Genomic DNA, 14,593 nt, shown 5'->3' with positions numbered 1-14,593 from the left:
GGAAAAGAAGGAAAAGGAAATGAAAAAGAGATATTAATAAAGAAGGAGAGAAAATAACAGTAAATAGAAATAGGGTACATATTATAAAAGGAACAGAATATGTTTATCATCCTTGAACATATACAGCTTTAATGTGCAACGTGTAAATCAACAGCAGCTGATTTCTTCGTCTCTTTCTTTTTGTGTCTCCAGCTCATCAAGCATGCAGAGTCTCATACAGTCTTGTAAAAACCTTCAATGGGTCTTCCTTTTTTTTCCTTTTTGGATATGTGTACATATTGTAGAGGTAAGATGTCTCCACTCTCTCTCTCTCTCTCTCTCTATATATATATATATATATGATTTATGAACATCGTCTCTGTTTTATCCTTCTTCCTGTTGTTTATTCCCCTCACTTTTCTTTCTTTCTTTATTAGTAGAGTGATGTCTTTTTCATCACCCGCAGGAACTCCTCCTCACTCACCTCTCCATCTCCGTCCCGGTCTGCCTCATCTATCATCTCCTGCAATTCCGCATCTGTCATATTCTCACCAAGCTCCTGTGCCACACGTTTTAAGTTTTTAAATGTAATCTTCCCCGTATTATCATCATCAAAGAGATGAAAGGCCTTCATCATCTCCTCGCGTGAATCCCGCTCCGTCATTTTGCGGGCCATCAATTCCATAAACTCCGGGAATCCAATCACTAACGGCTCCATCGTGGCCACTCCCGCAGCGGCAGCTCCCGACATATCACCCGCACGCTCTTCCACTGTAGATGAGAGTAAACGTCGCACTTCATCCTTATTTGGATCAAAGCCAAGTGCCCGCATAGCCACCTTTAACTCCTTTGCGTCTATAGTTCCACTCCCGTCTGTGTCGAAGAGATCAAAGGCCTCTTTTATTTCCTGCCGCTGCTCGTCTGTCAAGTCCGCCACGGCGGAGGTGATGCCCGTCTTGGACTGATTTCCCATTGGAGTCGGTACACCCGGACGTTGGGAGCGATTCATCTGGAAATTAATTAAATAAATAAGTAGATAAATAGAGAATAAACCCTAATGGAGGAGTCTTTCGCAAAAAACAAAAAACAACTAACTAACTAGCTAAGAGCAAAAAAAAAATAATAATAGTAATAAAGCCGAATGATAATTGAAAAAAAAAAAAAGAAAAGAGGCGAAACGAAAAAGAAAGTATTTGGTATCAAGTCAAGGCATCTTCAAAGAAGAAGATGCAAAAAAAAGAAAAAAGAAAAACACATATCTGCACACACTCATACAAGGTATGAGGTGAACGCAGAAAACGTGCAACAGCCACAGATTAAGCGCTGAAATGTGGAACGTGCAGAAGAGGAATGAGATTCCTTTGTATTTGCCATCCTTTTTTACTCGCGAGTGGCAAAACAAAAACATAACTCTCAAATTAGATCCGCTCTTTACGTTCTCTCCCTCTCTCTCTCTCTCTCCTCCTTTCCTTTTTTTTGTTCTTTCATTCCGTTCCTTTCTGGCTCTCTTTCCATTTCCTCTGGACCCTTTTTTTTTTTCTCACTTCACCCTCCCCTTCTTGAGTTGCATTTTCAATAGTGTGATATGCACAATAGCGGAGAGAAACACAAGGGGAAATCAGAAGAATCTGCAATCACCCTTCGTTAATGATGCTTGTTTGGGACCCAATTAACTGAGCTCCCACTTGAGGAATTGCTGTCGCCCCTGCTGCTGCTACTACGACTACGACTACTACTACTACTAGTACTAATGCTGTTGCTTTTCGTAGTTTCGCTTCGACGTCGTTTTCGCCTTTTATCTGTTGTATCACCAGTACAAATAGATTCTACACCTTCAACTTCCGTTGTTTTTATTACTGTCGTCGTTGTTATCTTCGCTAGTGTAGTTTTTGTTAGTGTTGCTGAAGTTTCAGGGTTCCTTCCTTTAAGTATCAGTTCATCTTCCGTACGTCGATACACTAACACTGCCTTCATCTTTTCATCATATGTGATATCTCCCATAATAGTATCATAGGCAGCAGCAATAGATTGACGTCGTTTAACACTAGGAGCATCCACATGCAGAATACGAGAGAGTAACGTAGGACGCCGTGCAATCTCTGTAGAGTCTGGTGATAAATTCTGCACCCCATCCGATGGTGAGTTAAATACTGCTGTTAATGCCATATATGCATGTGCGAACACAGAAGTGATGACATGAAAATTACGAAGTGAACTAGCCGCATTATTTTGCGGACAACCTGGATCTTCTATTAATACCTGTGGTGGACCCATAGCCGAACGCTGCATTGCAGATCCCGATTCATTAGAAGTGTCTGTACGTTGGAAGTAACGACCTCCATCAAGGAGTGAAATACCACAACGGTTGTAGCTAAAGTACATACCATAGTAGCGAAAAAAATCAACAAGTAAACGTCCCAAACCAGAATTGACTCGTTCCTCTGGAGAACTTGTATAGATGGGATGATGTTGTAGAAAACTAATCACCAGCAATGTTGTTGCAAAAGAACCAAGACCTCCATGATATGGTTCATGCATTCCACGTTGTTGTAAGAAATATTTCACTACCACTATTAGTGGTCGTGCCTCAGGAAACTGCTGTAGCATGTCAACCACAATAGCAGAATTACGTTGACCATCACCTGCATTTATACTTATATCCACATCCAGTAAAGAGAGACGGTGTTGAAATTTCACCAATGGTACTTTAGTTTTGAGAATAAGTTGTGGGTAAGCAGCGTGGCATAAACCTTCACGACTGATTTCACGTGACAATGCTGTAAGTGCTTCCTCTGTTGAAACAGGTACATTTAGAATAGTCATATCCAAATCTGATAATGGGAGTAAAAGATGTGTTGACATACTACCATATACAATTGGTTCACACTCTGGCCATAAACGTTTGGCAATAGTAGTCACCTCCATTTCAATAAGACGTCGCATTGTTACTTCTGCTTGTGATGGACGAAGAAATTTTACGAAATCACATATTTCTTGATGTAGAGCGATAAGTGGATTGGAGGCATAACCGTTTTGTGTAGTGAAACGCTCCAAACACCATAAAGGCACTACACGCTGAAGCATAGGAGAAGCAGTTTTTGACACAGGTCTCTGCTGCTGCTGATAATCATATTGTTGCTGTTTGTATTCTTTTTGCTCATACCTCTTGAAGTTCCTTGTCCCTCTTGTTAATAGAGTTTCTGATGAAATTCCTGTATTATTCACTCCCTCTTGAAGTGTAACAGTTACTTGCAGGTCACTTTTAGCGATCTTTTCTCTTGTACCATTAAATGGAAGTAGACTGAGGTAATCCCCACGAAGACCATCATTATCATTGTTATTATTATCATCATCAACCACAACATCCTTATCATTATCAGAGGATGGCTGACTCCCATAGTTCATTGAATTAAGACCATGTGGTGTATATTCATCATCATCATTATCATTATCGCTCTTTATATTCTCTGAAGAAGTTGGTTTAGTTCTTTTTGTTGCTATTGTTGTTGTTGTTGTGGTGGTGGTGGTTGCAGCCTTATCCTCAGAATGGGAACTTGTGCCATTTCGCTGTTTCTGCATAATTCCTTGATATTGACGTAATTTCTCTGATAATTCGAGAGAAATGGGTGGAGTTGATGGCATCTCTCCCTCCTGCAGCAACAACCAGTCCGAAGTAAAGTCACTGCTTTTCTGCTGAAATCGTGTAAATAAACTCAGTGTGGAAGCGGGTGGTGGAATGTCTGCCATAGGAACACCAGTCTCAATAAAGGAGATTCGTTCCTGGCTGTTAATAACGGTTTCTGTATTGCTTTTCCTTCTCGACTTCTTGTTGTTATTATTATTTTTATTATCATTACTGTCCTTTGCGCTCTTGTTGGTGTTGTTTGTACTGTTGTTATTGCTGATGGCACCGCTACTGCTAATGCTACCGCCATCACCATTCGTCGTTGTGGTGTTGGTTAGAGATGTGGACGGGTCACTTACTGCAATAACAGTCCCGCTGCTCGCAACACGTGAACGTCGCCGCATTTCTTTTCTGTTTAACTTTTATCCCCAATACAATTATTAATAAGAAGAAAAGGGGAAAAAGAAGAAAAAAGAAATATATATATTGGATAATAGAAACATAGTAGTATATCCATAGAGATACATTACAAGAGTTGAAATAATAAGGAGATATAGATAGGTAGATAAATATAGAATGTGAAAGAGAAAGGATAGCAAAAGAAATGATTTCTTTTTCTTTTCAAATGTGTCCTATGTAAACACAAACAAAGAAACATCATACGTCATTCATATCGCCACATAAGAAGTACCTCTTTTGTTACTAATAGTACCAATACCAGCAGTTAATGCTATCCATATAAAAAAAAGGCACCCAAAGAACAAACAATATCAACAATACTAACAATAACAAAAGTGTATATTATCTATTTGCACCGTCCACAGTGTCAAACGCTTTCATGATGAAACATCCGTGACTTCTCATGAGAAAATATTTGCTCAACTTCATACACCATATTGCTTTTCTTTCTTTTTTTGTTGTTCTTTTCTCTTGCTATTCTGCCTGCATCTCCCCTCTCTCTTTATCCCGCAATAACATTTGGAGAATAGCAATGAAAGAGAACGAATAAGAAAGAAAAACAAAAAGGATGAAATCCATTCATCCATATATATATATATATGTACATAAAAACAAAAAAAGACAACACTTCCTTTAGTTAATGTTAAGAAAGGGATGCTGCAGCAACTCTTCACAACTCGGTCGATCCTCTGGATACACTCGAAGGCAAAGTGAGAGAAAATTCTCCAATGTAACACGAAGAACCATGCGTCGGTGTAACTCAGCTTTCGTTATTGTTTCATGTGAAACGGGATCGATAAGAGAAACTTCACTGTTTGTCTCATCTGGTCCCTTTTCCAGGCGGCTTCGTTTTTCTCCTCCTCCTCCTCCTGCTGCTGCAGCCGTTATTGCTCCTCCAATCTCATTATCACTATTATCATGTTCTCTATCATCCCTGGTTGAGCTAGTATCATTATTATTATTAGCAGTAGTAGTAGTAGTAGTAGTAGTAGTACTCATAGCCGCATCATTAACGGCGTGCATTTCGGAATTCTTATCCATATATTGTGCTAACCACTTTCTTCCCTCCTCCGCTGCCTGTACAATACTAGGCGGTAGTGGTAAATCCTCTCTCGCTGATCCAATACGAAACAGTACTCTTAACTTGTCCTTCGCCACATGTCTCCACGGGGCGGCGCCTGTGGCCAATTCCATTACCACACAACCCAGCGACCAGACATCTCCGGCTGTTCCAATACGTCCACGTTCAAATCGAATCATCTCTGGTGCCATATAAACTGCCGTTCCACGTAATTCCGTAATGGCATCATCCTCCGCGAGAATAGGGAATGGCGGGGCTGCCGGCTTACATACCTCAATAAAGGCAGCATTCGTATTATTATTATTATTATTAGTAGTAGTAGTAGTAGCAGTAGTAGTAGTAGCAGTAGTAGTAGTGGGATCATCATTATTCTGTTTATTTAATATATGTGGCACTTGATGATCGTCTAGAAAAGAGTCGGTGGGCGGTTTAAGACGCATCGAACAACCAAAGTCCGCAAGTCGTGCATTGCCATTCTCAGTTACAAGAATATTAGCCGTTTTGACATCTAAATGAACATATCCGTGTACATGAAGAAAATGAAGGGCCTCTACGGTTTGTAGTGTAAAGCGTTGTACTTCAGTTAAAGGAAGAGCTGGCATCTCCGCAGATGTAGTACCTACACAAGACATGGGTATTGAACTGGAATGAAAGAGAGAAGCATTCATATTTTCTTCCTCTGAGTCTCGTTCATTCACCTTTACTTCTCCATCTTGTTGTTGTTGTTGAGATTCCTTTTGTTTCGATAGTTGCTCTGAAGAGTTATGCGATTGTTGATTCGCAGACCCAACAGCAATAAGAGAAGGTAAAGTTGTAGACTCCATTGGTATTGACGATGATGATGATGATGATGGATTTCCATGATTCATCATATAATCCAGTAGAGATCCTCTAGCGCAGTACTCCAAATACATTAGAACAGAGTGTCCGCGTTTTTCTGTTCCATGATAGCCTACAATCCATGGCATACGATGACGTTGGGCCATTGTTAATACCTCCAATTCTAATTCCAATTGTTTTAGTCGATGGCGTAATTTTGGATCTTTAGAATCAAACATCAATTGTTTGGCGGCAAGAACTTCTCCTGTTTCGGTGTTTAGACATTCATAGACTTTCCCACACCATCCTCCACCTAAGAAAGCACCTATACGTAATTCACCACGTCTACCAGCAACTCCCTGTAAACGAGGCCCTGTTATAGATTCTAATGGTGGAAGTGGTGCTACTAGATGAGTTCTATTACTCCCACCAATACTATCACTATTATTATTATTATTATTATTATTATTATTGGTAGTAGTAGTAGTTGTTGTTGTTGTTGTTGTTGTATTATCACTATTACTAGCAATGTCAACACAGCTATTACCATTATTACTATGAGTTGAACTTGTCCTTGTATTTTCATGCCTCACTAAATTGAACAGACAGCAGGAACTTTGTCCACTTCCCTGAGAACTGAGAGGTGTTGGTGTTTGCCAACGTGAAGCAGAAACATTTGTTGTTACTGTACTAGGAGGAGTTATAACTGTAGTACGTGGTGAAGAATACTTTAATGGTGGTAAAGGATGTGTATCAATAGTTCGTGACGATCCATGGGCATCATGATATGTTAGTGAGAGTGAATATGAAGCTCCACCTTCTGTACGGTGCCGCACAAATACATCATCCACACGACGATCATGTTGTGGTTGTGTTTGTGGTATTGGAGTGGTTGTTATTTTCTCTTGATCGGCTGTAATACTCATTGGGGTTTGTCTATGTGTCTGGGATGCATCTTCCATGATTGATGCGTTTATTACAGTATCGGATTCTATAAGCGATGGATTCGCTAACGCCGTGGACGAAACACCACCATGTCCTGGCACAGATGAAATACATTCAACATTTCCTGTTTCTGGAGATGATCGTAATAGCGTTGTGGTTATATTTCTACTTCCATTTCCTTTTGTTGTTGCTGTTGTTGTTGTTGTTGTTGCTATTGTCGTTTCTGAGGTGCACCGTCCTACTGAACCTCGTAATTGTTGTTCAAGTCTAGTCTCAAGACTGCGTAACTGTGCCTCCAGTTGCGGTGGTGGTTTATGCAATCCATCGCGTCTACATTCATCCTCATGGTGCTCACTACTCGATTTACATATATTCTCAGAAGAAGCATTAACACTCATATGGGAAACCCCATGATGATGATCTGTGATAATAAGATCCGTCCTATTTGCATTTACCGAATCCTGTGATCCTGTTCTATCGGTAGAGCCGCCTTGTTTCTTAATAGGCCCACCAGTTGTGTATGTAGAAGTAGAGGGAAATGATCGTTCCTTTTCACGCTCAATCTCTGCAAGGTCAAAATCACTAAGGAGTTGGACAGGCGGTGAACAACTAACAGTAGCGGCTCCCACTAAATGGGAAAGTGTTTGTCGTAGTTTTCCCGATGATACATTTTCGTTTCCTCCTAATCGTCGTTTCCAGTCATACCCACGTAGTGGTAGAGCACATTCATCATAGGAGAAAAGTGGATTTTGACAACTACTATGACTACTACTATTACAATAATACCCAGTACCAGCTCCAAAGGAGTCTGGGGAAAAATCAGGTAATATTTCACTACTAGTTGCTGCCATATCGGGAGCCCCAAGTGAGTGTAAGGAATTCCTGGACGCCAAGGAATTCCACTCTAACGCATTATTACTTGATTCACATCCTCTTTCGTTATGTGCAGAACTACTCACTTCACCCAAAGTCAGTAATCCCACACCATGTCTAGAAGGACACGTAGAAAGATGTACAGTTGGTGTATTCACGCTGCTATTATTACTAAGATTTCCACTTAACGTCCTATTAAGAGCAACAGATCCAGCTCCATTAGATGTAAGACTTAATGAGACTACGCCTGATACATTGGGCTCACACACATGACTGCCATAATACGGCTGCTGTTGTTGTTCTTGTAATTGTTGAGAACTCGTATACGGATGAATTTGATAATGCGGACAATGACAATTACACGGCGAAGTGCGAGGAGAATTGACAGCGTGATCAACCACCATCACCACATCATCGCCATTATCATTATCGCATAAAAGTACCCGAACATCCCGCTCCGTCTGCGTCTGTGTGGTTTCCTCTTTACCTGTGGCCCACGGTGTCTTTGTGGATGTACATATCGTCGTAACACTAGAAGGATGCGGTAAATCCCCACACGGGTTACTTTTCACGTTTCTTGTGTTTTCTTTGGAGAGACCCGGTGCGCCTTTCCAGCGCGGGGAGCCGGTTGAGATGTAAAGAGCAAACGCACTCGCCAGAACAGCAGCGGAGGCGCCAATCACAATAGGGACGATTGGGAATTCTGCAACAATTTGTAGGGCAATAGAATAGCCGGAGTGGGTGTGTGAATTATTATTTCTAACAGACATGATTTGTTTTTTGTTTATTATTATTATTATTATTATTATTATTATTATTATTATTATTATTATTATTATTATTATTATTATTATTATTATTATTATTATTATTATTATTATTTTGTTTGTTTGCTTATTTTCGTCTTCTTTTTAATTTTTTTGCTTTTTTTTCTGGCGACTGGCCAAAAAAAAGAGTTTAGATTCGAACAGGATTTTACCCCAAATACACGGATCTTTCCTTCTTTACTTTTTTTGTTATTTCCTTTCTTTTTCTTTTCTTTTTCTTCTCGTTTTATTTCTTCCTTCTTCAATCTTTTTATTCTTTTCGTTTCTTTTTTTATTTCGTTTCGTTCACTTGTATATATTACAGGGAGATAATAACGTCCACGTGTAAGAGATCAGGTGCTAATAATAATAATAATAATAATAATAATAATAATAATAATAATAATAATAATAATAATAATAATAATATAATGGTAATAGCCTCCTCTTGTACCTCCTTATTAAGTCCTCTTTTTTTTTTTCTCTTCCCCCTCTTTACGTATATATATATATATATTATATTTATATAAATTCTCCCTCTTTATTTATTTTTCTTCCCTCCAGTGGGTGTTTGTTTGCTCGTTGCTATATAATACGATTGTAGTGTATTTCCACAGAGAAACACACAAACAAACAATCTGTTAATACTCTCTCTCTCTCTCTCTCTCTCTCACCCAGACACCGAAAGAAAAAAAGAAAGAAAAAAAGAAAGAAAAATAAAAGAAATAAGAGAGAAAATACAACTCAGTAGAAATGTATAATCCCCCTCCCCCTACTCTTCTTTTTCTTTCCTTTATATATATCTGTGTGTGTGTGCAATACAACGTTTATATGCAAAGTAATGTAATGTGTGTAATGAAGTGTTATTTTTATTTTACTTTTTTCTTCAAGCACGAAAGGCGCTAAAGAAGAAAGCAAAAATAAAATAAAAACAGACAACAAACACTCAAGCAACACAAAAACAATGAACGCACCTATTGATAATAATAATAATAATAATAATAATAATAATAATAATAATAATAATAGACAAATAAGACAAAGGAAACAAATAAACAATACACGCACACGTACAAACAAACAAAATTTCTCAAATTACCCACTCGGATACAATAGAAGAGAGGTAAGGGGAAAAAAGAACCTAAAAAAAAATAGAGGTGATGATAAGGAAAATCAAGGACCAATACCAACAATAAGGTTAAAATGAAAGAGAGCAATAGTAAAAAAAAAAAATCACTATTACTACTATTGCTTTTTAAGATTAAGTGTCGTAAGCTTCCTTTTAAGTACAAACAGAAAAAAAAGAGGAAATATTTGAGAAATAATGGTTAAAAGGTATGCAATCAATAACAACTCGATTTTTTCTTTTTTGTTCACTTTCTTCTTTCCAAATTTCCCTACAAGTACCTTTTACAGTGGAATGTACGTGTATGTGTGTTTTCTCTGCAAAGCAGAATATATATATATATATATATATATATATATATATATATATATATATATATTACGCACACAAACACAGACAATACCAATAACAACGATTAAACCAGAGGAGAGAAAACGAAAAAAAAATAAACACTAGTCGCCTTATATTCTATCTCTTTTTCTTTCCCCTTGCTTTGTTCAATATACAAATATATATATGTATATTGTATATGTATATTGTGAGTGTGTCTCCGGTCCAATAAGACCCTCTACACACACACCCATCACCTAGGAATGTACACTAATAATAATAAAACAATAAAAAGAAAAAAGAAAAGAAGAAAAAAAAGAAAGATAAGAAAACTTGGAGATAAACGTATATAAAATAATATAGGTACAGAAACCACTAATGCAATCGGATATCCCGAGTGCATTGCTGCATATAGCAGCGGTAGTGGCAGGAACAGGTAAAACATATATATATATTAATAAAAATATATGAAAAGAAAAAGTAACGAAACAAAATCCTGCGAAAGGTCACATCATCACAACCGGAAAAGATCAGGAGGGAATTATGAGAAAACAAGTAAAAAAAAAATAAGAGCTAAAAGGATGAAAAGTAAAGAAAGAAAGAAAGGGGAAACTACACACAAAAGATGTGTAGTACAAGATGGAGGAAAGGAGGAAAGATAAATGGAAAAGGGCACCCAAAAAAGATGAAGAAACGATAGACAATAAAAAACGTTTCGCTTTGCACAATGTACTACAGTGCATTGCTATAACATTATCATTTATCGTCTTCCCCCCTTCCATATATATATATATGCTCCAAATACATTCTCTCTCACATAGTTCCTTATCCTCCTCCTTCTTTCTTTCTCCCTCACTCTCACATCCTCTCTTCTCTCCGCATTTCACTCACTCTTTTTTCTCTTCTCTTCCATTCTCTTCTCTCTCTATTCATCGTCATCACCGCCGGCCTTTGCCTTCTTGGCGGCCTTCGCCTTCACACGCTTCACACGTCCCCAGCGGCCATTACCGAAGGGTGAGGCATCGGCAAAGGCAATGTGGTGCTCAGAGCTCACCCGCACAATGAAGGACGGAATCGTCACGATCTGCTTAGCGACGGCAATATGGCGCTGCTGGATGAGTACGCGGGCGTGGTGCACAGACTTGGCGAGTCCGTGCTTGAACACCACCGTCTGCAGGCGGCGCTCGAGAATGTCGGGAACCGTGAGTGAGAGCACGTAATCGAGTTTGTCCTTCTCCTCGTCGAGGAAGCCGTACTCGTGGCAGCGGCGCATGATGGCGGAACCCTCCAGCAGTCGGCGTGGGTGGTTCTCCGGGAGTGTGAGCAGCAGACGGGCGGTACGGCGCATCTTGGAGAGTGTCATGTTCACACGCCAAATCTCACGCTTGCAGCGGAGACCGTACTGTCCACAGAGCTTCATTTCACGATCGAGGCGTTCCTTCTCGAACGGGCGGCGAGGGGCCTTCCAGACGCGGTTGAAGTTGTTGTAGTTGCGCATATTTGCCTTGGTTGTTTGGTTTCTTTTTTTCCTTGGTTAGATTTCTCTTAGCGGTTGCTACAACGGCTGCAGGAATGTACGGATAAGTAACCCTTCTGCTTTATATATATATATATATATATAAAGATAGATAGATAGATAGATAGATAGATAGATAGATAGGAGATAAAAATAGATAGAAATAGGGACATGGAAGGGAGAAAGAGTAATGGTATAGATATGGAGAAAGAGAAAGAGAATAGAAAATATGGATCAAATATCTGTATGCACAGTGAGAATCTCTCAGAATAAAAGATGGATAGAAAAATAGTACTATAAAAATGACACTCTTTTTTTTTGCCTTTATTACAAGCAAATTACTACAACATATACCCAGAGAAAACTTCCACAGATACATGTGGTTTCCATCGCGATGGTATGAAGAAAAAAAGTGAGAGAAATACGAAAAAGAGAGAAAGAAGAAAAAAAAACACAGCAGATGCAAACATAAAAAAAAAGAAAAAAGGTCATCCCACCTCTCAGGTTTCATTCACACGACCTTCAATCACTATTCTTTCTTATTTTTCTTCTTATTATTCTTTCACTTACTATAATTGATGGCAACAACACCCCACATCTGCCCTTTTGATTGGATATAAATATTTTTTCGCCTCTCTTTCTTTCCTTCTTTCCGTATACTCGCAGAAATGCAGATATACACTCCATTTCCCCACCCCTCATCGTTATTCCCATATACCCATCACCTCCTCACCGCTTGCGAATAAACTTCACATAAAACAATATAACATCCAGCAGCACCAGTACTACCAACACCAATCCCTTCACTGCCCACTCTCTGTACACACTCAGACGAATATCTCGAATCACACGCCGGGCGCCCATCAACTCCTCACGAGTGCCATCCACACTCTCAATAGTGCGCCCAATGCACTCCCGCTGTCGGCCGAGTTGCTGCAGTGTGGAGTATCCCGTGTCATTCGTCGCTTCACTCGTGCGCAGTGCACGCAGAAGATTGGCGTTTGTCTCCGCCGTCAGTCTACTACTACGCCCAGAAACAGCAGCAGGACTATCTTCACCGAACCTGCTGTTTTTATTGTTTTTGTTATTATTATTATTATTATTATTATTCATACCACTCGTGTTGTAGGTGTTGTTCTTGCCACTACTGCTGCTAATATCAATGCTAGTGGTAGTATGGGCAGTGTTACTGCTCCTGACACCATCGCCAGCCGCGGTATTTCTCTTCATGTTCTCCACAACGTTGTTCGCATCACCCCTGGCCTTTTCTCCAGACTTCATTTTTTTTTTTCTTTTTTTTGTTTTTCTCTCTTCTGTTCTGTTTCTCCTTTCTTCCGTTCTTTCTTCTCTATTGCGTATGTATGTTTCACACCTTTCTTTTTTGGAGGGGTTCCCCTTCTCCTCCTTCTTGTTAGACTTTCTGTGTGTATTCTCCTCCACTATGCAGAGAGACTAAAGAGTATATTTAAAAAAAAAAGACCAGAAGGTAGAACAAAAAAAAAACGTATCATTGGCAACACATCACAGAGAGTAGAAACACTACAATAAAAATAAATAAATAAATATGTATATATTTATCTATTTATTTATTTATTTATTTATTTATTTACGTACTCACAGTATCTACCTCTCTGTATCTGTATGTAAATAATTCGATTTCAGTGAAATGACAAAAGCAATAGAAAACATTACGGAGCATTGTATTCCAGGAGATAGTCAAGCAGACAATGAAAATCATTATTTCTGCAAAGGGTATAAGAAAAAAAAAAGGTTGGAAAGAAGAAAAATACGAAGAGGGAAAAGAATGGTAAGTATTAAATACCGTTTAAGAAGAAACATGAACAAAACAAACAGAATAGTTTTCTGTTATCACTTTTCGACTTGTTTTGTTCATGTTTCTATCTTTTCCTCTTAGTACGTACACATACACACATAATTAACATCCATTGATTCCACTACACAAAGCTGTTGAATATCAGAAAGGGAAGAAAGAAAAAAAAACTCAAAAGATACTACATCTTAATATGCGTTACAACGCCAAGAAGAAAGTTTAGAACACAAAAAGGAAATAATAATGGACATCAAAATTGTTCTATTTTTTTATTATTTGTAATCCTGTAAACAGCAGAATTGCATTTCGTCCGTCAAGGTTTCTCTTCTTATTCGTGCGCTTTTCTTGTCTTTACTCATTGTTTTTTCTTTTCTTTCACCATTAATTCACATGCATTATTTACCATTTAATTCCTTCTTCTACCTTTTTCCCCTTCTCTTTCGTTCTCCCCCGCTTCTCTTCCCACTATTCTCATTTTTCCAGATACAATTTATTTCTATCGTTGCCAATTTAAGAGATGAGTAGCAGACAGGTCCAGAGAAAATAAAAAATAAAAAAGAAGGCGAGTGAAGGAGAAAAGGGTGAACAAAAAAGAAGGATGGAAATCATTAGGCATGAAGAGGCATAAGAACAATACAAAATAATAATAATAATAATAATAATAATAATAATAATAATAATAATAATAATAATAATAATAATAATAATAATAATAATAATAATAATAACACAAAAAGGGAGTAGGGTAGAAAATAAAAATAAAAATAAAAATAAAAATGAAACAGAGAAACGAAAAAAAAAGCATAACTTCTAGACATCAGTGTATAAATATTTATATTTCCATCAAGTGCATGTAGCGAAAAGCGAGCAACATCAATATCAAAAGGAAAACTGTTATGGATACCTTTTTTTATCTTACCTCTTACCTCTTCACCTTTTGAAATGTGCTGCTTACACTCGTTCCTTCTCTTTTTTCCTAACTGAGTGAGTTGTTCCAAAGACACACTAGTTGCAACAAGGACACGGAATTTTGTGTATTTAAGAGAAGAAAAAAGAAAATGGATTTTTTTTTTTTTTCTACTGCCTCTTCATAACTTCCTCCCAAAGGTAAACTTTTTGTTCTTTTAGGTGGGAGGCTATCAAAATGCAAATGACAAAGGTATTTCAAAAAAAAAACTCAAATAGGAAAGGATGCATCTCTCC

The 14,593-nt window shown here is 38.2% G+C and overlaps 5 protein-coding genes across 5 annotated transcripts; all 5 read right to left on the bottom strand.

Moving 5' to 3' along the window:
- Positions 1–412: 412 nt before the first annotated feature.
- Positions 413–988, bottom strand: LSM04_002225 (EF-hand domain; the record flags this gene model as incomplete). The annotated part of the gene is made up of 1 exon (XM_067337539.1): positions 413–988. One exon carries the CDS (start codon positions 986–988, stop codon positions 413–415), a length of 576 nt encoding a protein of 191 aa, XP_067193492.1.
- A 635-nt stretch (positions 989–1,623) lies between these two features.
- On the bottom strand, positions 1,624–4,008 carry LSM04_004691 (PAP/25A-associated; the record flags this gene model as incomplete). The annotated part of the gene is made up of 1 exon (XM_067337538.1): positions 1,624–4,008. The coding sequence occupies one exon, from the start codon at positions 4,006–4,008 to the stop codon at positions 1,624–1,626; it is 2,385 nt and encodes a 794-aa protein (XP_067193536.1).
- Positions 4,009–4,696: 688 nt separating this feature from the next.
- On the bottom strand, positions 4,697–8,551 carry LSM04_001735 (Serine-threonine/tyrosine-protein kinase; the record flags this gene model as incomplete). Its single annotated transcript, XM_067337537.1, has 1 exon — positions 4,697–8,551. One exon carries the CDS (start codon positions 8,549–8,551, stop codon positions 4,697–4,699), a length of 3,855 nt encoding a protein of 1,284 aa, XP_067193481.1.
- A 2,417-nt stretch (positions 8,552–10,968) lies between these two features.
- On the bottom strand, positions 10,969–11,541 carry LSM04_007648 (RNA-binding S4 domain; the record flags this gene model as incomplete). Its single annotated transcript, XM_067337536.1, has 1 exon — positions 10,969–11,541. One exon carries the CDS (start codon positions 11,539–11,541, stop codon positions 10,969–10,971), a length of 573 nt encoding a protein of 190 aa, XP_067193593.1.
- Positions 11,542–12,288: 747 nt separating this feature from the next.
- LSM04_009268 (uncharacterized protein) lies at positions 12,289–12,840 on the bottom strand (the record flags this gene model as incomplete). The annotated part of the gene is made up of 1 exon (XM_067337535.1): positions 12,289–12,840. One exon carries the CDS (start codon positions 12,838–12,840, stop codon positions 12,289–12,291), a length of 552 nt encoding a protein of 183 aa, XP_067193621.1.
- Between the last annotated feature and the right edge of the window lie 1,753 nt (positions 12,841–14,593).

The sequence above is a fragment of the Trypanosoma melophagium genome, assembly GCF_022059095.1.
Source record: "Trypanosoma melophagium isolate St. Kilda chromosome Unknown ctg16segment0, whole genome shotgun sequence".
Taxonomy (NCBI): Eukaryota; Euglenozoa; class Kinetoplastea; order Trypanosomatida; family Trypanosomatidae; genus Trypanosoma; species Trypanosoma melophagium.
Note: the sequence above shows the minus strand (reverse complement) of the source record. Positions and strands in the feature narration are given on the sequence as shown.